The sequence below is a fragment of the Hyla sarda genome, chromosome 2, assembly GCF_029499605.1.
Source record: "Hyla sarda isolate aHylSar1 chromosome 2, aHylSar1.hap1, whole genome shotgun sequence".
NCBI lineage: Eukaryota > Metazoa > Chordata > Amphibia > Anura > Hylidae > Hyla > Hyla sarda.
In genome coordinates, this window is record NC_079190.1 from 307831877 (window position 1) to 307857541 (window position 25665).

The 25665-nt window shown below is 44.7% G+C and overlaps 1 protein-coding gene across 5 annotated transcripts in view; it reads right to left on the reverse strand.

Moving 5' to 3' along the window:
- Window positions 1–25665, reverse strand: part of ILRUN (inflammation and lipid regulator with UBA-like and NBR1-like domains) — a 168496-nt gene that overhangs the window by 110603 nt on the left and 32228 nt on the right. For all 5 annotated transcript variants that reach the window (XM_056557654.1, XM_056557655.1, XM_056557658.1 and 2 more), the window contains exon 3: window positions 12663–12860. In XM_056557654.1, coding sequence (XP_056413629.1) covers window positions 12663–12860 — 198 coding nt within the window. The remainder of the gene's footprint in view (window positions 1–12662; window positions 12861–25665) is intronic.

The window sequence follows — 25665 nt, forward strand, 5'->3', positions numbered from 1 at the left end:
GCAAAGTACCGCTGGATCGGTCCTCAAGCCTGATTATATTCTGCACTACAATCAGTATATGGGGGGAGTTGATCTTTTTGATCAAGTCCTCAGGCCATATAATGCCATGCGGGAAACATGGGCATGGTACAAAAAAGTTGCAGTCTACATGGTACAGGTTGAAAAGTAGAACTCTTTTGTACTGTCCCAGTACACTGGCAACACAGAACTTCCTCTTGGAACTGCAGGAATGTCCCTAAGTGCCCTAATCTTTGGTGACCAAAGAGCAGGTCAGAGCACCTCTGGAACTGTGGTTGTCCGGAACATCCCCGACCCAAACACTTTCCAGGTGAGGTCCTCCACACTGGAAAGAAGGGACGATCCGAGAAAAAAAGCAGAGCGTGTCACAGGAGGGGGATTCGGAAGAACACCACCACTCAATGTGACCCCGATCATTCTGGCCTCTGCATTAGAGATTGGTTCAAGGAGTAGCCCACTTCCATGGAGCACAGCATTTTTAATCCTTTGGCCTAATTTTAAATCCCCAGAATTCTACTCCAATGTACCAGTCCAGAGTACATTGTCTTCCAAATTTTAAAACCAAACTATTCCCCCCCCCCCCCCCCCCCCGCAATAAAGAAAAAGTTTTCACACAAAAATGTGTCATGGGACACAGTCAACAGCATTGGGGTTTTGAAAGTTGCTTCAAATGCACAGCACTCTCTCCCCACCTGAGCAGGGTGCGCACTTGAGGTAACAGAATAGGGACAGCCACACACATCACATTCCCAGAATGATGATTCAGAGCATAGGGTTTGGGGCAAGCATCATTTTTACTTTTGGCTATACTCTGGACCATCATTCTGGGAAAATAATTGGCCTATCTGTAGTAAAATTGCAATTTTCATTTTCCCTAAACTACACTTCATCCATTCCTGGAAAATAAATTTAGGCAACACCCATCTGATCATTTTACCCCTATAGACGTTCTTGTATTTTCCTCTGAATTTATGTATTTAACTGTCAGGTCCGTAAGAAACATTGGCCTCAAATGCAAAGAGTTCTCACTTATGAGCTCTGTCATATTTCCAGGCGACAATTCGGAGTCACATGTTAGTTGTTCACAGAATGATAAAGCAGAGCATGGGTTAAAAATTGCAATTTTCAAAAGTTACCCTTCATCCATTCCTGGAAAATAAATTTAGGAAAACAACCGTACGTTTAAAATGTCCTCTTTAGCCCTATACCCATCCCTGCTCAAAAAAAAAAATAAAGAGAACACTAAGATAACATCCTAGATCTGAATGAATGAACTAATTGTATGAAATACTTTCGTCTTTACATAGTTGAATGTGCTGACAACAAAATCACACAAAAAATATAAATGGAAATCAAATTTATCAACCCATGGAGGTCTGGATATGGATTAACACTCAAAATGAAAGTGGAAATGTCCCCAACCCCATTTGTTCTTGTCATTGAGTCTCTACTCCAGAGACTGAGACAACATGTGGACATCAATGGAATGCTTACCCCCTCTGGTGAGCTGAAGACGCTGGCTTTTGCTGATTATTTGCTTTTCCTCCTCACCAAACCTGAGTCGGATTTGCCCTGCCTGGTGTCCTTGTTTGAGGAATTTGGTTTGCTTTCGAACTTCAAGGTTAATATATCCAAGTCTGAATTGCTTAATATTACTCTTCCCACTGATAGGGTTACAAACCTGAAAAATGTATCTCTCTTCCCTTGGACGTCCACCTCCTTGAAATATCTTAGGGTGCATATCACCAGCTCCCTAGGATTACCCTATAAAGGCAAACTTCCAACCCCTTCTCTCTGAAATACAGCGCGTCCTGAGGGACGATAACCCCCTCATCTCGGATAGATAGACGTAATGTTCTTCAGACATATGTTATCCCTAAGATACTCTACAAGCTCCAAATGCTCCCTATGGCTCTCCCCCCATCCTTCTTCCTAGCTGTTAGGAGATTGTTTTCAGCATACCTCTGGCGCTACAAAAGACCTAGAATGGCCCGCTCACTCTTGGCCAGACTGGCCACTGAGGGTGGGATATGTATACCAGATGTCTTTACATTATACAGGGTGATTCAGCTTAGTAGGTGGTTTGTGTGCTCCTCTTCGCTCTCTTCTACATCTCCTTTCTGCTCCTTTTGCTCTGAACTTTCCTGGTCCCAGTGGGCGTTTGGTCCTCACTTCTTGAAAGATCTCTGACTACTTAAGAAACGGCATTACTCCCACTTGGACCCATCTCTTCTCGAGTGTTCTCTCTGTTTGGTACATGCTTGCTCCCTCTCTTTCTCCCCTCTGCGCTGGTGCCTGAGGTCGTGCATTGTGTCACTGGGGTGGAGGGGATCTGTCGGCGAACTACTTGCAGGCACTGTTGCCTGCGGTAAAGTTGTCCTTCCTCCATGTCAGACATATACAGCATTGCTGCGCCATATTCCTGGCCAAGGCGGATGAGATGAGGGGTCTGACTCCCTTCGAGTCCAACATGGTATCACCACCTAGGAAATCTCTTAAACTGTCCATCCTTAAACGATGGTGTCTGGTTCCGACGCACTCTTCACGGCCGAGATACATTGCTTCCTGGTAGAGGGAACTGAACCTTACCCTCACCAACTCTTGTTACATAGTACGGTCGAAAAAAGACATACGTCCATCAAGTTCAACCAGGGAATTGAAGGGTAGGGGTGTGGCGCGATATTGGGGAAGGGATGGGATTTTATATTTCTTCATAAGCATTAATGTTGTTTTGTTCCAGGAATGTATCTAATCCTGTTTTAAAGCTGTTAATTTTTCCTGTTGTGACCAGTTCCTGGAGGTAGACTGTTCCATAAGTTCACAGTTCTCATGGTACAGAAGGCGTGTCGCCACTTGAGACTAAGCTTTTTCTTCTCCAGACGGAGGGGGGGGGGGGGGGGGGGGTTTAACCTGGAACAGTTTTTCTCCATATTTTTTGTATGGGCCATTAATATACATTTATCATATCCCCCCTTAAACGTCTCTTCTCAAGACTAAACAATTGTAACTCCTTTAATCGCTCCTCATAGCTAAGATGTTCCATGCCCCATAGCATCTTTGATGTAGAATATATCCTCAAACAAACATTCTCAGGGTTACTCGAGATGTATTCGGCTAAGGGAATCTCACTTTAAACTATTGTCCAGATGTTATAAAACCCCTAAAAACCTATACACCCACGGCCTATCGACAGCAACTCCTGTTGGAGGTGCAGAACACAGTCTTACACATATGGTGGGCCTGCCCTTCCATTCAGACATTTTGGAAAGATCTGGAATCAACAATTAATACTATTGTACCCTCACCTATTGTGCTGACCCCCTGATGTGGTCCTTCTGGTTAGACCCACTGTGGGTTTTCGCCTGCCCAAGGATGCTCTACTTGCCCACTTCTTGGCTGCAACCAAATCCTTAATTCCGCTAAAACGGCTAAAAACTGTACCACCTTCTGTTGCGGAGTGGACAGCCAAGGTACACCAGATATGTCGGTTTGAAGAATTGTCCAGCAGATCTGACAGATCACATGAGAAGTTCTTATCCATCTGGGAACCAAGGTTGAGTCATGTACGTGCCTAATACATTTTTGTCTGTTACCCCCTTCCCACCCCCCTCTTTTTTTATTTTTTTTATGCTGTATAAGTATGTATTGCATTTTGCACTTGTTGATATATCCTAGAGCTGTCTATAGCAGCAATGTTTGTTCTTGATTTATGTAGAAAATCAATAAACTTTTTATTTTTTTTATTTTTTTTATCAATTAAAAGGAAAACCACACTACAGGCTGATCCAACTTTTATGTAATGTCCTTAAAACAAGTCAAAATGAGGCTCAGTAGTGTGTGTGGCCTCCATGTGCCCATATGACCTCCCTACAATGCCTAGGCATGCTCCTGATAAGGTGGCGGATGGTCGCCTGAGGGATGTCCTCCCACACCTAGACAAAAGCATCTGCCAACTCGTGGACAGTCTGTGGTGCAACGTGGCATTGGCTGATTGAGCACATCTGAGACATCATGTCTTGCTCTATCGGACTCCGGTCTGGGGAACGGGTGGGCCAGGCCATAGCATCAATGCCTTCCTCTTGCAGGAACTGCTGACACACTCCAGCCACATGAGGTCTAGCATTGGAGGAACACAGGGCCACCTGCACCAGCATATGGTCTCACAAGGGGTCTGAGGATCTCATCTTGGTACCTAATGGCAGTCAGGCTACCTCTGGCAAGCAAATGGAGGGCTGTGCAGCCCCCAAAAGAAATGCCACCCCACACGATTACAGACCCCTCGTCAAACCGGTCATGCTGGAGGATGTTACAAGCAACAGAACGTTCTCCATAGTGTCTCCAGACTGTCACATGTGCTCAGTGTAAACCTGCTTTCAGTTGTGAAGAGAAGAGCACATGGCGCCAGTGGCGAATTTGCCAATCTTGGTGTTATATGGCAAATGCCAAACCTCCTGCACGGTGTTGGGCTGTAAGCACAACCCCCACTTATGAATGTCGGACCCTCATACCACTCATGAAATCGGTTTCTGACTGTTTGAGTGGACAGATGCACATTTGTGGCCTGCTGGAGGTCATTTTGCAGGGCTCTGGCACAATTCCTCCTGCTCCTCCATGCACAAAGGCGGAGGTAGCAGTCCTGCTGCTGGGTTGTTGCCCTCCTACGGCTTCCTCCACTTCTCCTGATGTACTGGCCTATCTCCTGTTAGCGCCTCCATACTCTGGTACTACTCTGACAGACACAGCAAACCTTCTTGCCAAAGCTCACAATGATGTGCCATCCTGGATGAGCTGCACTACCGTAGCCACTTGTGTGGGTTGTAGACTCAGTCTCATTGATTATCAGTGTTGCTTCCTGAGTGGACAGTGTGATTTCACAGAAGTGTGATTGACTAGGAGTTACTTTGTGTTGTTTAAGTGTTCCTTTTATTTTTTTTAGCAGTGTATAAAAGGCAACACTTAGACAACACAATGTAACTTCAAGTCAATCACACTTCTGTGAAATCACATTTCTGTGAAATCACACTGTCCACTCAGGAAGCAACACTGATTGACAATCAATTTCACATGCTGTTGTGCAAATGGAACAGACAACAGGTGGAAATTATAGGCAATTAGCAAGATACCCCCAATAAAGGAGTGGTTCTGCAGGTGGTGACCAGACCACTTTTCAGTTCCTATGCTTCCTGGCTGATGTTTTGGTCACTTTTGAATGCTGGCAGTGCTTTCACTCTAGTGGTAGCATGAGATGGAGTCTACAACCCACACAAGTGGCTCAGGTAGTGCAGCTCATCCAGGATGGCACATCAATGCGAGCTGTGGCAAGAAGGTTTGCTGTGTCTGCCAGCGTAGTGTTCAGAGTATGGAGGCGCTACTAGGAGACAGGCCAGTAGATCAGGGGACGTGGAGGAAGCCGTAGGAGGGCAACAACCCAGAAGCAGGAACGCTTCCTCTGCCTTTGTGAAAGGAAGACCAGGAGAAGCACTGCCAGAGCCCTGCAAAATAACCTCCGGCAGGCCACAAATGTGCATGTGTCCATTAAACGGTCAGAAACAGGATGGTATGAGGGCCTGACGTCCCCAGGTGGGGGTTGTGCTTACAGCCCAACACTGTGCAGGTGGTTTGGCATTTGCCAGAGAACACCACCCTGTGCTCTTCACAGATGAAAGCAGGTTCACACTGAGCACGTGACAGACGTGAGTCTGGAGATGTCGTGGAGAATGTTCTGCTGCTTGCAACATCCTCCAGCAGGACCGGTTTGGCAGTGGGTCAGTAATGATGTGAGTGGCATTTCTTTGGGGGGGGGGGGGGCACACAGCTCTCCATGTGCTTGCCAGAGGTAGCCTGACTGCCATTCGGTACAGAGATGAGATCCTCAGACCCCTTGTGAGACCAAATGCTGGTGTGGTTGGCCCTGGGTTCCTCTTAATGCAAGACCTCACATGGCTGGAGTGTGTTAGCAGTTCCTGCAAGAGGAAGGCATTGATGCTATGGACTGGCCCGCCCGTTCGCCAGACCTGAATTCGATTGAGCACATCTGGGACATCATGTCTTGCTTCATCCACCTTGCACCACAGACTTTTCAGGAGATGCTTTAGTCCAGGACTGGGAGGACATCTCAGGAGACAATCTGCCACCTCATCAGGAGCATGCCCAGGCATTGTAGGGAGGTCATATGGCCACGTGGAGGCCACACACACTACTGAGCCTCCTTTTGACTAGTTTTAAAGGACATTACAGGAAAGTTGGATCATGCTATAGTGTGGTTTTCCACTTAGATTTTGAGTGTGACTCCATATCCAGACAATTTTGTGTAAATTTTGTTGTCAGCATATTCATGTAAAGACGAAAGTATTTCATTCGATTAATTCATTCATTCAGATCTAGGATGTGATATCTTAGTGTTCCCTTTATTTTTTTGAGCAGTGTATTTCCATAGTCAGGAGAAAAAGCCCTCCAAAATGTGTAACCCAATTTCTCAAATTACCCCTTGTGAAAATGTTTAGTTTTTTTATTTTCAGACCACTGTTCAAAAAACCTGTGAGGCGTAAGTACTCACTGTACCCCTTGTTACCTTCCTTGAGGGGTGTAGTTTCAAAATTGTGGTCACTTGCCAGGGTTTTTTATTTTGTAGATTTAATGTCAGATCCTCGGCCTTTGCAGTGCAAACCACAACTTGCCCTGTTTTGCACCTGCATAGTGCTTTACCGCTATATATGAGGTATTTCTTTATTCTGGAGAAATTGGGCTACAAATTTTGTGGAGCTTTTTTTCCCTCTTACTACTGGTGAAACTAAAAAAAAATTGGGTTAATACCAGCAATTCAGTGTTAAAGGGGTACTCCGGTGGAAAAACAATTTTTTTTTTTTTTTTTTAAATCAACTGGTGCCAGAAAGTTAAACATATTTGTAAATTACTTCTATTAGAAAATCTTAATCCTTCCTGTATTTATTAGCTGCTGAATACTAGAGAGGAAATTATTTTCTTTTTGGAATGCTCTCTGATGAAATCACGAACACACTGCTCTCTGCTGACGTTATTATAATAATAAGTCTATTTATTGTTGTCCATAGTGGGATTTGAACCCAAGGCCCCAGCACTGCAAGGCAGCAGTGCTAACCACTAAGCCACCATGCTGCCCTTAGCATACATCTGCTATGAACGGTTGCTAAAATGGACAGAGATGTCAGTAGAGAGCACTGTGGTCGTGATGTCATCAGTGTTCCAAAAAGAAAGGAATTTCCTCTGTAGCATTCAGCAGCTAATAAGTACTGGAAGGATTAAGATTTTTTAATAGAAGTAATTTACAAATATGTTTAACTTTCTGGCACCAGTTGATTTAAAAAAGAAAAAAAAAATATGTTTTTCCACCGGAGTACCCCCTTTAATCAAATTTTTCACTTTTACGGCCCACTGTTAAAAAAAACATGTGAGGTGTAATTACTCACTATAACCCTTGTTACATTCCTTGAGTGGTGTAGTTTCCAAAATGGTGTCACATGTGGGGGGTTTCTGCTGTTCTGGCACCATGGGAGGTTTGTAAATGCACATGGCCCCCCGAATTCAATTTCAGCAAAATTCTTTCTCCAAAAGTCCAATAGCTCTCCTTCTGTCCCAAGACCTGTAGTGCACCACATATAGGGCGTTTCCTTAATTGGGAGAAATTGGGCTTAAATTTTTGGGGTCTATTTTCTCCTATTACACCAAGTGAAAATGAAAAATTTGGAGTAACACATCATGTAAGTGTTAGAAATCAAACTTTTTCATTTTCTCGTCCATGTTTAACACAAACCCGTCAAACACCTGTGAGATGTTAAGGCTTTTTACCCCTTTTTACGTTCCTTAAGAGGTGTAGTTTCCTAAATAGTGTGCCATGTGTTTTTTTTTTTTTTTTTTTTTTTTTTAATGCTTTTCTGGCACCCTGGGGACTTGCAAAATGCAACATGCCCCCAAAAAAGTATTTCAGCAAAATTCTTTCAAAAAGCCAAAATTTAGCTTCTTCTCTTCTGAGCTCTTTCCGATTTATCAGTCGCAACTCTCTGTCCCCACATCTGTGAACTAATCATGTTATCCGCAGGCGCTGCTCTGCTTCTCCTCCTGTGAGCGCTGTACATACTCCCCACGTCGGGAAATGAATGATTTGTGAGCCGCGGGCACAGGGCTTCTGTACTGATTGGAGAACGGAAGCTGTCACGTCCTCCTGCAAGCGCTGAAAGCCAATGAGCCGCAGCTCACAAATCATTCATTTCCCAAAGTGGGGAGGATGTTCCATGCTGAGGCTCACAGAAGGAGAAGCAGAGCAGCGCCTGCAGGTAACATATGATTAGTTCACTGATGTGTTGACAGCGCATTGCGGATGATAATTCATTCGGGGGGAGGGGGGGGGTATAAAGAAAAAAAAACACACACCGGTATTAGGTATGAACCGTTATTCCGCCCAGCACTGTTAAGTTCCTTGAGGGGTGTAGTTTGCCAAATAGTGTGCCATGGAGGTTTTTTTTTGCTGTTCTGGCACCATGGGGGCTTCCTAAATGCAACATGGCCCCAAAAAACCAACTCTTGAGCCATGTTGTGAGCCCGCAGAGCACTTTATGTCAACATATGATGTATTTCCATGTTTCTCCTTATACCACCTTTAACCCCTTAAGGACCAAGGACGTACCGGTACGTCCTTGGTCCTGCTCTCCTGATATAACGCGGGGTTACACAGTAACCCCGCATCATACCACGGCGGGCCCGGCGTCATAGTGAAGCCGGGACCCGCCTCTAATAGCGCACGGCTAACAGCGAAAGCAAAAGTTGCCAGCTAGCTCAGTGGGCTGTTCGGGATAGCAGCGGCAAAATCGAGGCATCCCAAACAGCTTACAGGACAGCGGGAGGGCCCCTACCTGCCTCCTCGCTGTCCGATCGCCGAATGACTGCTCAGTGCCTGAGATCCAGGCATGAGCAGTCATGCGGCAGAATCGTCGATTACTGGTTTCCTATGAGAAACCAGTGATCAATGATGAAGATCAGTGTGTGCAGTGTTATAGGTCCCTATGGGACCTATAACACTGCAAAAAAAAAAGTGAAAAAAAAAGTGAATAAAGATCATTTAACTCCTCCCCTATTAAAAGTTTGAATCACCCCCCTTTTCCAATAAAAAAAAAAAAACTGTGTAAATAAAAATAAACATATGTATCACCGCGTGCGGAAATGTCAGAATTATAAAAATATATCATTAATTAAACCGCTCGGTCAATGGCGTGCACGCAAAAAAATTCAAAAGTCCAAAATAGTGCATTTTTGGTCACTTTTTAGATCAATAAGTCCTATCAATGCAAAAATGGTACAGTTAAAAACTTCAGATCACGGCGCAAAAAAGAGCCCTCATACCGCCCCATACACGGAAAAATAAAAAAGTTATAGGGGTCAGAAGATGACAATTTTAAACGTATTAATTTTCCTGCATGTAGTTATGATTTTTTCCAGAAGTCCGACAAAATCAACCCTATATAAGTAGGGTATCATTTTAATCGTATGGACCTACAGAATAAAGATAAGGTGTCATTTTTACCGAAAAATGTACTACGTAGAAACGGAAGCCCCCAAAAGTTACAAAACGGCGTGTTTTTTCAATTTTGTCGCACAATGATTTTTTTTCCGTTTCACCGTAGATTTTTGGGCAAAATGACTGACGTCATTACAAAGTAGAATTGGAGGCGCAAAAAATAAGCCATCATATGGATTTTTAAGTGCAAAAAGAGTTATGATTTTTTAAAGGCAAGGAGCAAAAAACGAAAATGCAAAAACGGAAAAACCCCCGGTCCTTAAGAGGGGTTAATGGGGCTACAAGAACATGTTAGTGTAAAAAAATTTAGATAACTATCTCAGAATAAGAATAAAAAGGTAAAAGCATTCCATTAATAATGCATAAAGTAACAATGGTCAGCATTGCAAAAAAGGGCTTAAGAGTCCTTAAGGTGAAAATGGGTCTTGATCGGTTAAAAGACATGTAGTGTGTGACGGTTTACAACACAGCATGCACACAGATAGTAAAAGTGAAAGCAATTGGCTGGCAGACATTACACAGAGCTGCACTGACTTCAGGGAGTTGTAGTCTGTGTTGCAAACAAGGATAAAAATGTTTTAGGAGACATCAGGGGCCAAAGGAGCTGCCAAAGCTACATGGATAACTACAGGAGAGACAGAACAGGTATTGTGGTGGCTTTAGAGTATTATTATTTTTATTAACTTCCCGGAGTACCACTTTAATGACGCAACGATTCTTCATTTTTTTGCATTTTCATTTCTTCCTCTTCACCTATATGAAGTGACCAAAAATGTGCAATTCTTTTTTACATTTACGTCATTTTAATAATTTAAACATTTAAGGCTTCTTTTACACAATGAGCATTCATCCGTTATTAAATGTCCGTTTTCTGTGTGAACACGGATGTATATTAACGGATTAAATAACGGGGCTAACGGATGAATAAATATTCATCCGTTAAGATCCGTAATAACATCCCTCATGTATGGCCATAACACCTCTGCTTACAGACTCCCACAGCCGGGACTACTACTACTCCCATCATGGAACAGACTTCTTTCCATCATGGGAGTAGTAATTCCCTGGCTGCTGGAGTCTGCAGACAGCTGGGGAGGCTACATTAGTGTTTGTACTACTACCCCCCATTATGGAACAAAGTCTGTTTCATGATGGGGGTTGTAGTACAGGGGCTGAGGGATTGATCGCACTGGTTTCACTTTTGAGACCTGATGCAATCAGAAGATATTAAGGAGAGGAGCCGGCAGCATGCTCCGCAACCCTACGATGTATGATGTGTTTTAACTTTGATTTTTAAATCCCCCGCGGGGAGCCCTGAATCGCCTGTACCGAGGAGCCAATCAGGGCTCCCAGCGAAAGATTTAAAAACGAAAATTGTGAGTAGCAGGGGCCATATCTATAATAAAAGCGCTGTGGGGGGAAGATTTCTTGTGCTGCAGGGCGGGGGGGGGGGGGGGGGGGGGGGCATATAGCCTATATATCTAGCCCCCAGCACATTAATAAAGATATGACCCCGCCAGGCTATTTCTAAGTGTATATCCCCCTCCGGTGGATTAATAAATGTATGACTCCACGCTGGCGCATTAATAAATGTATTCCCCCCCCCACTGGCGCATTAATAAATGTATACCCCCCCCCCCCCCCCCCCCCCGCCGGCGCAAGTAACCCCCCGCAGTGCTTGTATAATGTACTGTTGCAGGCTTCCATCTATATACATTTGCAGGTGCTGCGCTATGAATGAAAGGTATATTAAAATTAGCAGCACATATAGTGCTGGCAGCCGCTAATAGAAATACCTTTCATTCATAGCGCAGCGCTGGCGCGTTTTCTTTTATTTTGCAGCCCGGACGGGATAACATGAAAAAAAAAGTGTGCACCGGAGTACTCCTTTAAGGCTTTTCTAACGGATGTTTATAATGGATCTTTTAATGGAAGAATTTTATAGTGTGAAATGGGCCTAACACCTTTAAAGGACCGGGCCATTTTACAAGTTGCACTTTTTTCCTCCTCACCTCCCCACCTAGAGACCCATATGAGGGGTTGTTTTTTGCGCTACCAATTATTATAACAAAATGTAATGACATCAATCATTTCACCACCAAATCTACGTCGTAACCAGGAAAAAAAATATATTTGTGGGGCAAAAAAAAAAAAGCCCTTTTGTAACTTTTGAGGGCTTCAGATTCTACGCAGTGCACTTTTCTGTAGGTCCATATGGTTACAAGGATACCTAATTCATATAGGTTTAATTTTACTAACTAAAACCAATTATAACAATTAGGTGGAGGGGTTATACACTTTATTTTACACATTTTTTTGTCCTCTTGGGACTATAAAATGGATTCTTTTGAATCCTAACACTGAACAACACTGTGCTTATAAACAGCATTGATCAGTCTGCTAGAGCAACACAAAGAAAATCCGACGACACAGAGGAAGGTGGTCTCAATCACGCAAAAAAAAACACACATTAACCATATTAAATTTGAACATTTTAAATAAAATGTCCCGCCTCGGCCGGTGATAGGCTGACCGCATTGTCATGTAAGTAGTCAGCCGGCTCCTTACATGACAGTGGGCTCAGCCTATCACTGGCCGAGGCGGGACATTGTTGCGGACAGTGATAGGCTGACTGCTCTGTGACGTTCCCATCCCCAGGACCGCGGCGGAGGGACTGTGAGGCCGGTAACAGGAATGTCAGAAGGGGAGTTAAAGTTTACTTTGCTTATTTTTACAGCCAGGGCACAGGATAGTACAGCACAGCGTAGCGGCTGATAATTATTTGTGGGGGGAGGAAAGAGAGAAGCAGCGCTCACAGGTGACATATGATTAGTTCCCCGATATGGGGGACAACGCAGTGCTGGGCTGATAATTCATATGGGGGGGAGCAGCGCCCGCTGGTCACATATGATTAGTTAAAATGCAATAAAAAATTTTATAGAAGAATATTAATACTGTAAAATGACTTTCAATGCTAAAGAAAGCATACAAACGTAATTTAAGGGAGATTTACATGAGAAATAAAGTGATTTCTGCATTTCCCATCAAATGACATAAATACTGGAAGAGCAAACAAGTCTGGAATGCAAAATCTCACCTCCAAAATATAAGCCGGTAGCAGTACACATTCGCCATTGTCCCTGGTACATGCCAGGCTGATTGGGACTGCACATTGGTACACTAACATCTGTCATTTCCTGGGTGTCTAAAGAACGTACTAATACCATATTCACATGTCCAAACTGATCACCTCCAACGTAACGCAAGCACACACCAGGCGGCCAAGCTTCAGATCCTACAAAATCAGGATAAATTAGTTAATAAACATATCATTCAACAAGTACAAATTATAAAATGGCAAAAACTAAAAACATGCCATGTAGACATAAAAAAATATATAAAAAAATTGTGAGTAGAACTATAATCGTTAGCATAAACATTACTGCAACTGTACACACTGCAAATAAAGTTATTTCAGTTTCCATAGAAAACAATAAGGTAATTACTAATTATTTCTAGATCTCCTCTAAAAACTGACTGAATGCTTCCATCTAATTATCAATAGAAGAAACAGTGAACATAATCCTAGAACAGCTTTGTCAAAGATGCCTTAGCAGAAATTTCTGCTCAAGGGTTTGCTTTTCATATAATACAGTTTGGCTATAATGGAAGAGGACACATGGTAAGGGTGCCCATATGACACTGCTGCTATTGCTTGTAGACCAGGGGTCGTCAAACTTTTTAAACGGGGGGCCAGTTCACGTTCCCTCAGACCGTTGGAGGGCCGGACTATAGATAACAAATAATAAAATTTAAAAAAAAAATGAACACATTCCTATGCACACATATATCTTATTAGTGGACTACCCTTTAAGTTCGCAGCATAGTTCCCCCCACATTAGGTTGTAGTTGCCCCACATTAGGGTTGACAGCACTGTCCCCCCACACCCACATTAGGGTTGGCAGTACAGTTCACCACCACATTAGGGTTGGCATTACAGTCCCCCCCCCCCCCCACATTAGGGTTGGCAGTACAGTCCACGTTCCCCCCCCCCCCCCCCCCCCCCCCCCCAGGGGGGTTGGCAGTACAGTCTCTAAATTTGCTTTCCAAAAGCCAAATGTGACTCCTTCTCCTCTGAGCATTGTAGTGCGCCCGCAGTGTACTTGACGTCCACACATGGGGTATTACCATACTCAGAAGAGATGGGGTTACAAATTTTGGGGGGAATTTTTTCTTTTACCCCTTGTAAAAATTCAAAAACTGGGTCTACAGGAACATGTTAGTGTAAAAAAAATAGAGATTTAGAATTTTCTCCTTCACTTTGCTGCTATTCCTGTGAAAAACAAAGAGTTAAAAATTCTGAATGTCATTTTGTACACTTTGAGGGGTGCAGTTTTTATAATGGGGTCATTTATGGGGTATTTCTAATATGAATACCCCTCAAATCCACTTCAAAACAGAACTGCTCCCTGAAAAATTTCGATATTGAAAATATTGTTTAGAATAGGAAAATTGCTGCTGAACTTTGAAGCCCTCTGATGTCTTCCAAAAGTAAAAACATGTCAACTTTATGATGCAAACATAAAGTAGACATTTTGTAAATGTGAATCAATATATAATGTATTTGGTATGTATTTTCCTCACAAGCAGAGAGCTTCATTTTTCATAAAATTTTGCAATTTTTCATCAAGAAATGATGCATGTATTGACAAAAATTTACCACTAACATCTCGGAATCAAATTCATAAGTACAAGAATCCCAGAGTTATTAATGTTTAACCCCTTAAGGACGAGGCCATTTTACACCTTAAGGACCGGAGCGTTTTTTGCAATTCTGACCACTGTCACTTTAAACATTAATAACTCTGGAATGCTTTTAGTTATCATTCTGATTCCGAGATTGTTTTTTCGTGACATATTCTACTTTAACTTAGTGGTAAAATTTTTTGGTAACTTGCATCCTTTCTTGGTGAAAAATACCAAAATTTGATGAAAAAAATTAAAATTTTGCATTTTTCTAACTTTGAAGCTCTCTGCTTGTAAGGAAAATGGATATTCAAAATATATATTTTTTGGGTTCACATATACAATATGTCTACTTTATGTTTGCATCATAAAATTTATGAGTTTTTAATTTTGGAAGACACCAGAGGGCTTCAAAGTTCAGCACCAATTTTGAAATTTTTCAGGGACCAGTTCAGTTTTGAAGTGGATTTGAAGGGTCTTCATATTAGAAATACACCACAAATGACCCCATTATAAAAGCTGCACCCCCAAAAGTATTCAAAATGACATTCAGTAAGTGTATTAACCCTTTAGGTGTTTCACAGGAATAGCAGCAAAGTGAAGGAGAAAATTCAAAAGCTTCATTTTTTACACTCGCATGTTCTTGTAGACCCAATTTTTGAATTTTTGCAAGGAGTAAAAAGGAGAAAATTTTTACTTGTATTTGAAACCCAATTTCTCTCGAGTAAGCACATACCTCATATGCCTATGTTAATTGTTCGGCGGGCGCAGTAGAGGGCTCAGAAGGGAAGGAGCGACAAATGGTTTTTGGGGGGCATGTCACCATGAACAGCAAAAAAAAAAAAAACATGGCATACCATTTTGGAAACTAGACCCCTCGGGGAACGTAACAAGGGGTAAAGTGAACCTTAATACCCTACAGGTGTTTCACGACTTTTGCATATGTAAAAAAAATATATACATTTTTTTACCTAAAATGCTTGTTTTCCCAAAAATTTTACATTTAAAAAAAGGGTGATAGCAGAAAATACCCCCCAAAATTTGTAACACAATTTCTCCCGAGTACGGCGATACCCCATATGTGACCCTAAACTGTTGCCTTGAAATACGACAGGGCTCCAAAGTGAGAGCGCCATGCGCATTTGAGGCCTAAATTAGGGGTTTGCATAGGGGTGGACATAGGGGTATTCTACGCCAGTGATTCCCAAACAGGGTGCCTCCAGCTGTTGTAAAACTCCCAGCATGCCTAGACAGTCAACGGCTATCTGGCAATACTGGGAGTAGTTGTTTTGCAACAGCTGGAGGCTCCGTTTTGGAAACAGTGGCGTACCAGACGTTTTTCATTTTTATTGGGGAGGGGAGGGGGGTTGTATAGGGGTATGTGTATGTAGTGTTTTTTACTTTTTATTTTATTTTGTGTTAGTGTAGTGTAGTGTTGCAAAACTACAACTCCCAGCATGTACGGTCTATCAGTGCATGCTGGGAGTTGTAGTTTTGCAACAGCTGGAGGCACACTGGTTGTGAAACACCGAGTTTGGTAACAAACTCAAGTGTTTTGCAACCAGTGTGCCTTCAGCTGTTGCAAAAGCTACAACCCCCAGCATGTACGGACAGCGGAAGGGCATGCTGGGTCTTGTAGTTATGCAACAGGGACACTGCGGAGTTGGAAAGGGTGCAGAGACGCGCGACTAAACTAATATGGGGCATGGAACATCTTAGCTATGAGGAGCGATTAAAGGAGTTACAATTGTTTAGTCTTGAGAAGAGATGTTTAAGGGGGGGATATGATGAACGTATATAAGTATATAAATGGCCCATACAAAAAATATGGAGAAAAACTGTTCCAGGTCAAACCCCCCCAAAGGACGAGGGGGCACTCCCTCCGTCTGGAGAAGAAAAGGTTTAGTCTAAAGGGGCGACATGCCTTCTTTACCGTGAGGACTGAATTTATGGAACGGTCTATCTCAGGAACTGGTCACAGCAGGAACAATTAACAGCTTTAAAACAGGATTAGATACATTCCTGGAACAAAATAACATTAATGCTTATGCAGAATTATAAAACTACATCCCTTTCCCTTTTCCCCTTACACCCTTCCCTTCAATCCCCTGGTTGGACTTGATGGACGTATGTCTTTTTTCAACCATACTAACTATGTAACTATGTAACAGCTGGAGGCATACTACTTTGGCTGGGGATGCGGGGGATTGTAGTTATGCAACAGCTGGAGACACACTGGTTTGCTACTTAACTCAGGGTGCCTTCAGCTGTTGCAAAACTACAACTCTCAGCAGTCAGACAGCCAACGGGCATGCTGGGAGTTGTAGTTATGCAACCACCAGATGCACCACTACAACTCCCAGCATGCACTTTAGCTGTTTGTGCAAGCTGGGAGTTGTAGTTATACAACAGCTGAAGGTACACTTTTCCATAGAAAGAATGTGCCTCCAGCTGTTGCAAAACTACAAGTCCCAGTATGCCCATAAGGGAATGCTGGGAGTTGTGGTGGTCTGCCTCCTGCTGTTGCCTAACTACAGCTCCCAGCATGCCCTTTTTGCATGCTGGGAGCTGTTGCTAAGCAACAGCAGGAGGCTGTCACTCACCTCCAACGATCCAGCCGCATCAGGTCAGTCCCTCGTCGTCGCCGCCGCCGCTGCTCCTGGGGCCCCGATCCCAACATTAACGCCGGGGATCGGGGTCCCCAGCACCCGGGGTGCACGTCCCGCACCCGCTCACGTCCTCCGGAAGAGGGGCGGAGCAGGTTGCGGGAGTGACACCCGCAGCAGACGCCCTGATTGGTCGGCCGGTAATCCGGCCGACGAATCAGGGCGATCGTGAGGTGGTACCAGTGCCACCTCATCCCTGCCGGCTCTGGCTGTTCGGGGCCGTCTCTCACGGCCCCGATCAGCCAATAATTCCGGGTCACTGGAGACCCGATTGACCCGGAATCCGCCGCAGATCGCTGGACTGAATTGTCCAGCGATCTGTGGCCATCGCCGACATAGGGAGTCATCATGACCCCCCTGGGCGATATGCCCCGATGCCTGCTGAACGATCGGGCATCGGCTCCGCTCCAGATGGTAGCGGGGGGCCGGTAAAACACATGACGTTCTCATACGTCATGTGTCCTTAAGGACTCGGAAATGCAGACATATGGGAAAGTCATGTGTCCTTAAGGGGTTAAGCATAAACCAAGAAAGAAACACTGTGGTGGCACTCACGTTTCAGGTGATCAGGTAGGCTTCTTTATTTTCTTAGTGCATATAAAATCAATGCATAGCGGGGCGTCAGAGGACGATAGCTATTTCGTCCGCTCCTGGCACTTCTTCAGGTCACGCCCCTCCAGGTGGACTAGGGTCAGGTAAACACTTCCTGCAGCCCCACGTCATCAGGGAGAGGGCGTAGCAAACATATTAAATCCAAATACAAAAGTACAAAATACAAAACACTTCTTTAAAACCAATATACAGAATTTTTTTTCACATCTTGTTAGGATGCGAGATTGAACAACACTAAACAGGCGAGTGTTTTGCTAATAGGATCTTCATTCTGTCATACTTCTATCAGGAGAAAACGCTCATGTAGAGACGCTCATTCAGACCATGGTCCGAATGATCCATCTCGCTTCGGTCTGTAATAAGCGTTTTTTACTATCCGTTCCTGGGACTGCAAAAATCTTTTCTATACCGACAAACTTCAAAACTTTCATGTTCCCTTCATGCTCATTTTCAACATGCGAGATTAATCTAGGGCACCCTTTTTTTGTAACTAATGACCTAACGTGTTCCCTAAAATGAACGTTCATAGGTCTAGTAGTGCAACCTATATAAAATCGTTTGCATGTACAAAAAATTGCATAAACATTACTGGTTCTGCAGCACATATGGTTCTGCAGAACCACATATGTTTATATTTATTTTTATTTACATGGTGGTTTTTTTTTTTATGGGAAAAGGGGGGTGATTTGAACTTTTATTAACCTCTTCAGGACATAGGGCGTATGGATACGCCCTGCATTCCGAGTCCTTAAGGACCAAGGGCGTATCCATACGCCCGTGGGAAATCCGGTCCCCACCGCTAGCCGGTTGGGGACCGGAGCCGGATGCCTGCTGAAATCGTTCAGCAGGCATCTCGGCATATTGCCCAGGGGGGTCATCATGGCCCCCCATGTCGGCGTCGCAGCACATCGCTTATCAATTCAGATGAACAATGTGCTGCGATTCCGTTCCCCGCCACTCGCCGGGCGGGGATCGGAGCCGGATGTCTGCTGCTTTCAATCAGCAGACATCCCGGCAGTGTGCCGGAGGACCTCCTATACCGGCGATCGCTGCAGGACGCCGGTAACTACTTACTGGCGTTCTGCAGTGGTTCCGGGTCATCAGGGTCACGTGTGACCCTGTTACCCGGATATAGATGGTGACTGGTGGTGTAGTACACCAAAGTGGCCACACCAATCACAGAGTAATTGGAGGGGATTGGGTGGGCTAGGAGCATGTTGCTCCGTTCTGCCCGCCATTTCACAGAGATCTGGCGAGCAGGACGGAGCCCCGTGCTGCCCACCATCCCATCAGTAAAAAAAAAAAGAAGTGCACCTTGGCACAGAAATCCCCAGGGATAGCTTTAGATTTGTGTAGGGACAGGTTAGGGTTAAAAAAAAAAAAAAAAAAAAAAAAAAAAAAAAGTTTTTTAATTATTTTTTTTTCGGCGTACCTCAGTGGGTGTCCGTGGCACCTTTAGTTGTGACCCCGGCCCTGCTGGGTCGCTGCGGTCTGCCGCCAGCCTTTTTTTTTTGGCGCAGATCTTTTTTTCCCCCCCTAAGCGTGTGCGGACCCTCTTAGTTATAAAAGAGCGGTCCGCCACCGTTTGTTAAAGCCCACCCGCCGCTGATCAGTCCCGTAGTACTGATCAGCGTTTTTTTTGTGGTGCCGGCGCTTTTTTTTGCATTTTCTAGCGCTTTTTTGCACCCATAGGCAGTCCGTGCCACCAGTAGCAGGCGTGTACTGTGTGGCCGGACCTTACCTGTGTGTGCGGTGTGCCTCACCGCTGTCAGTGATTTATCACTGATCAGCGTTTTTTTTTGTGGTAAAGGCACTTTTTTCGGTTAACGCGTATTTTTTTTTTGCACCCATAGGCGGTCCGTGCCACCGCATGTACTGTGTGGACCTGTGTGTGCAGCCTGTCCCACCGCTGTCAGTTATATATCACTGATCAGCGTATTTTTTTTTTTTGGTTCAGGCGGGTGCATTTTTTTCGGGGTTAACCAGTTTTTTTATTTCATTTTTCGGATTTTTTGTGTGGGGGTCTGTGTACAAGCCACTAGCCACTGTTCTGGGCTTAGTGGCCGGACCCCCCTCTGACTTCTGCACCCCCTGCCGCCACAAGCGCTAGTCAGTGCGCACACCACTGATTAGATAAACGCTTTTTTTTGGCGCAGGGCTTTTTTGTGCTAGAAGTCCCCTTTTTTTTTCTCTGTTAGGGCGGGTTAGTTTAGGTAGGGAGGGTTAGGGAGGTAGTATCGCACCACACCACACACAGCACATACACCAATAAAGTTACACACACACACCCCCATTAGAGTAGGGAAATGGCCCGCAGAGCATTTTCGGCGGAGGAGGCATATGCCATAATTGCCTCCGACACCGAGAGCGGCTCAGAGGATGATGAAGACCCCACCTTCCTTATTTCATCGTCCTCCTTATCATCTAGTTCAGATGATGAGCCACCAAGGCGGCGGAGACGCCGCCGTGCGGTGCCGCAAACCTCCTCTGCCCTTGACCCTGTGCCCCATGCTAGTATGAGTCCCCCTGGCGCTCATACTAGTGAAGTGCCCCTGCCAAGGTCACTGGTACCTCGTACCGGAGAACTTGTCTGGGCTGAGCCAGCGGACCACGAGCCCGTGATTCCTGAGTTTGTTGGCAACTCAGGAATCAAGATTAACATCGCCGGGTTCACTGAAAAGGACTTTTTCGGTAATTTTTTCAGTGACTTCTTTGTTAATCTAATGGTTACACAGACGAATCTGTATGCCCAACAGTTCGCCGCCGCTAACCCGGGCTCACTTTTAGCTAGACCCGGCGGCTGGACTCCAGTCGATGAAGCCGAAATGAGGACCTTTTGGGGCCTCGTGCTGCATATGGGTCTAGTTAAAAAAAAACAGCGTGAGGCAATATTGGAGTGGGGACGTCTTTTACCAGACACCCCTCTACAGTATGGCCATGGCACGTTCCCGGTTCAAGGCCATTCGGAGATGTTTGCATTATGCTGATAATGCGGCATGTCCCCCCCCGAACTGATCCCGCGTATGACCGCCTGTATAAAATCAGGCCAGTCATCAATCACTTCGGGGCCAGATTTTGGGAGGCCTATGTCCCTGAAAGGGAGGTCGCTATTGATTAGTCTCTCATCAGCTTTAAGGGGAGACTCAGCTTCCAGCAATACATCCCTACCAAGCGAGCGCGGTATGGCGTGAAGATGTATAAACTTTGCGATAGTACCTCCAGGTACACTTGCAAGTTTATGGTGTATGAGGGACGAGATTCCCGCATTGAACCCCCAGATTGTTCCCCCACTCTGGGTGTTAGCGGGGAAATTGTTTGGGGCCTTTTGCACCCATTGCTAGATAAAGGTTACCACCTTTACGTGGATAACTTTTATACTAGTATCCCTCTCTTCACATCCCTCGCCGCCAGATCCACGCTCGCTTGTGGGACAGTCCGGAAGAATCAAAGAGGCCTTCCTTCCTATCCCCTGCATGCTCCTATCCCCCGGGGTTAGCCCCGTGCCTTTTCCCATGAGAACCTGTTGTTGGTCTGGTATAAGGAAAAGAGGGATGTCCTTATGCTCACCACTATTCATGGGAATGGCAGCACCCCTGTCCCTGTGCGAGGTACCGTGGGACCGGTCCTCAAGCCCGATTGTATTCTGGACTACAATCGGTATATGGAGGGGGGGGGGGGGGGGGGGGAGTTGATCTTTCTGATCAAGTCCTCAAGCCATATAATGCCATGCGGAAAACAAATGGTATGGTACAAAAAAGTTGCGGTCTACATGGCACAGGTTGCCATGTACAACTCTTTTGTACTGTACAAGTACGCTGGCAACACAGGGACATACCTGGAGTTCCAAGAGGAAGTTCTAAAGGCCCTCATCTTTGGTGACCGCCAAAGAGCGGGTCAGAGCACCTCTGGAACTTCAGGTCCCCGGATCGTCCCCGGCCAACACTTTCCAGGTGTGATCCCCCACACTGGAAAGAAGGGACGATCTCAGAAGAAATGCAGAGTGTGTCGCAAGAGGGGGGTTCGGAAGGACACCACCACTCAATGCGACACTTGCCCCGATCATCCGGGCCTCTGCATAGGCTGCTTCAGGGAGTATCACACTTCCATGGAGTACTACATTTTCCATCCTTTGCCCTAATTTTCATTCCCCACAATTCGACACCAATGTACCAGTCCAGGGTACATTGTCATCCAAATTTTATACCAACCCCCCCCCCTCCAAACAAAAAAAACAAAACCTTTTTCCCAATACCTTTTTTTTTTCTTCTTCCCCCTAAAAAATTGGGACATGGGACACAGAGTCCACAGCATTGGAGGTTTGCAGTTGCCTCAAATGCGCAACGCTCTCTCTCCCCACCTGAGCGGGGTGCGCACTTGAGGGAACAGTATAGGGATGGCCCCACACATCCCCTTCCCAGAATGATGATTCAGAGTATAGGGTTTGGGGCGGGCATCATTTTTACTCTGGGTCATCATTCTGTGAAAATAATTGGCATATCAGTACTAAAATTGCAATTTTCTTCCCCCCCCCATAGTATACTTCATCCATTCCTGGAAAATAAATGAAGGGAACACCCGTCTTTTCCAAATCTCCACTTCACCCTATACACCTTCCCTAGGGGGTGTACTGTTTGTAGTATTCTCACATGTGGGAGTTCCTTTCTTGTATTTTCCTCCGAATGTATGTAACTGTTCGGTCCGTAACAAACATCCGCCTCAAATGCGAAGAGTTCTCGCTGAGCTCTGTCATATTTCCAGGCGACAATTCGGAGTCACATGTTAGTTGTTCCCAGAAAGATGAAGCAGAGCATAGGTTGAAAATTGCAATTTTCAAAAGCTACCCTTCATCCATTCCTGGAAAATAAATTTAGGAAACACCCGTGCGTTGAAAATGTCCTCTTTACCCCTATACCCATTCCTCAGGGTGGGTACTTTCTGTAATGGTGTCACATGTGGGTGTTTCATTTTTGTATTTTCCTCGGAATGTATGTAAACGTCAGCTACTGATATGCCATAGGCCTCAAATACAAACTGACCTCTATGACTTCTGAGCCTTGTTGTGTGCCCATCCAGCACGTTACCCCATATGTGGATGTATTTTCATAGTAAGGGGAAAAAGCCCTCCAAAATTTGTAACCCAATTCCTCATATTACCCCTTGTGAAAATGTTAAAAATTGGGTAACCCCAGCATTTTAGTGTAAAAAAATAAAATAAAAAATAAAATAAAATTTTTTTCTTCAATTTATGGCCCACTTTTCAAAAAACCTGTGAGGTATTATTTCCTACTGTACCCCTTGTTACGTTCATTGAGGGGTGTAGTTTCTAAAATGGTGTCATGTGTTTTGTTTTTTTGCTGTTGGGGGCTATATAAATGCACATGACCCTGACTTCAATTTCAACAAAATTTTCACTCCTTCCATTCTGAGCATTGCAGTGCGTCCACAGAACAATTTACATCCACATATGTTTTTTTTTTTTTCTCAGACAAAATTGTTCTACAAATTTTGGGGGCCTTTTGCCCTATTACCCAATGTGAAAATGAAACATTTGGGTCAACACTATCAATATAGTGCAAAAAAAAAAATCAAATTTTTCAATTTTATGGCCCAATGTTCAAAAAAAACCTGTGAGGTGTAAGTACTCACTGTAACACTGTTACGTTCCCCGAGGGGTCTAGTTTCCAAAATGTAATGCCATGTGTTTTTTTTTTTTTTTTTTTGCTGTCCTGGCACCATAGGGGCTTCCTAAATGCGGCATGCCCCCAGAGCAAAATTTGCTTCCAAAAAGGCAAAATTTGACTCCTTCTCTTCAGAGACCTGTAGTGCGCCAGCAGAGCACTTTTCACCCCCATATGGGGTGTTTTCTGAATCGGGAGAAATTGCGCTTCAAATTTTGGGGGGTATTTTCTGCTACTACCCTTTTTTAAAATGTAACTTTTTTTTTCTTTATTTTTTTTTTTACATTTGCAAAAGTCGTGAAACCCCTGTGGGGTATTAAGGTTCCCTTTACCCCTTGTTACGTTCCCCCAGGGGTCTAGTTTCCAAAATGGTATGCCATGTGGGTTTGTTTTGCTGTTCTGACACCCTAGGGGCTTCCTAAAGGTGACATGCCCACCAAAAACCATTTCAGAAAAATGTTCTCTCCAAAATCCCCTTGTCGCTCCTTCCCTTCTGAGCCCTCTACTGCGCCCGCCGAACACTTTACATAGACATATGAGGTATGTGCTTACTCGAGAGAAATTGGGCTACAAAAACAAGTAAAAATGTTCTCCTTTTACCCCTTGCAAAAATTCAAAAATTGGGTCTACAAGAACATGCAAGTGTAAAAAATTAAGATTTTCAATTTTCTCCTTCACTTTGTTGCTATTCCTGTGAAACACCTAAAGGGTTAAAACACTGACAATGTCATTTGAATACTTTGGGGGGGTGCAGTTTTTATAATGGGGCAATTTGTGGGGTATTTCTAATATGAAGACCCTTCAAATCCACTTCAAAACTGAACTGGTCCCTGAAAAATAGCAAGTGAAAATTTTGTGAAAAATTGGAAAATTGCTGCTGAACTTTGAAGCCCTCTGGTGTCTTCCAAAAGTAAAAACTCTAAAAATTTTATGAAGCAAACATAAAGTGGACAGATTGTATATGTGAATAATGAAAAAAAAAAAAAAATGGAATATCCATTTTCATTACAAGCAGAGAGCTTCATAGTTTGAAAAATGCAAAATTTTTGATTTTTCCATGAAATTTGGGGATTTTTCACCAAGAAAGGATGCAAGTTACCACAAAATTTTACCACTATGTTAACCCCATCCCGCAGAATGGCATATATAAACGCCGGGTTGTGCAGTGCGTTCGCGCATCCCGGCATTTATCTATGCCATTCATTTAACCCGTCGATGCGCAGCATCGCACGGGTTAACTGGCAGAAGTCCCGCTGTTTCCAGCAGGGGACAACTTCTGCTTCACCCCCAGGACCATCCATTGATGGTCCTGGTCAGCGATCACTGTGATTGGTCCCTGTGGACCAATCACAGTGATCTGGGGTGAAAGTTCAGATCCCCCGCACTGTCCGCCCCTGGAAGTCGGGCAGAACGGGGGACGATGGCTGCGGGGGCTCGCGGGGACCTGCAGCATAGGGGGGGGGGGGGAACACGAGGGGACCGGCAGCCTTACCAGATCCAGCGGCGGGACCGAGGAGCAGCGCGGGACCGGCCACGTGGATGAGCAGCGACGGTACCGGCAGGTGAGTATATGGTCCTCAGATGCAGCAGTGAAGATCTTCACTGCTGCTTCTAGGAGTCTGAAAACTACAACTCCCAGCATGCCTAGACAGCCTTTGGCTGTCTGGGCATGCTGGGAGTTGTCGTTTTGCAACAACTGGAGACACACTGGTTGGGAAACATTGTCTGTTTCTAACTCAGTGTTTCCTAACCTGTGTGCCTCCAGCTGTTGCAAAACTATAACTCCCAGCATGCACTAACAGACCATGCATGCTGGGAGTTGTAGTTTTGCAACATCTGAAGGGCCCCAGTTTGGAGACCATTGTATAATGGTCTCCAATCTGTGCTCTTCCAGCTGTTGCAAAACTACAACTCCCAGTATGCACTGACTGTCCAGGCATGCTGGGAGTTTTAGTTCAGCAACATCTGGCCCTTCAGATGTTGCCGAACTACAACTCCCAGCATGCCCTTCAGCTGTCTGGGCATGCTGGGAGTTGTAGTTTTGCAACAACTGGAGACACACTGGTTGGGAAACATGGTCTGTTTCTAACTCAGTGTTTCCTAACCTGTGTGCCTCCAGCTGTTGCAAAACTATAACTCCCAACATGCACTAACAGACCATGCATGCTGGGAGTTGTGGTTTTGCAACAGCTGGTGCACCTCCCCCCCCGGGAATGTACAGGGTACATTCACATGGGCGAGGCTTTTACAGTGGGTTTCTCACATCTTGAGATGCAGCAAATTTTGCGCCGGGAAACTCGCTGTAATCCCCCGCCCATGTGACTGTACCCTAAAAACACTACACTACACTAACACAAAATAAAATAAAAAGTTAAAAACACTCCATATACACATACC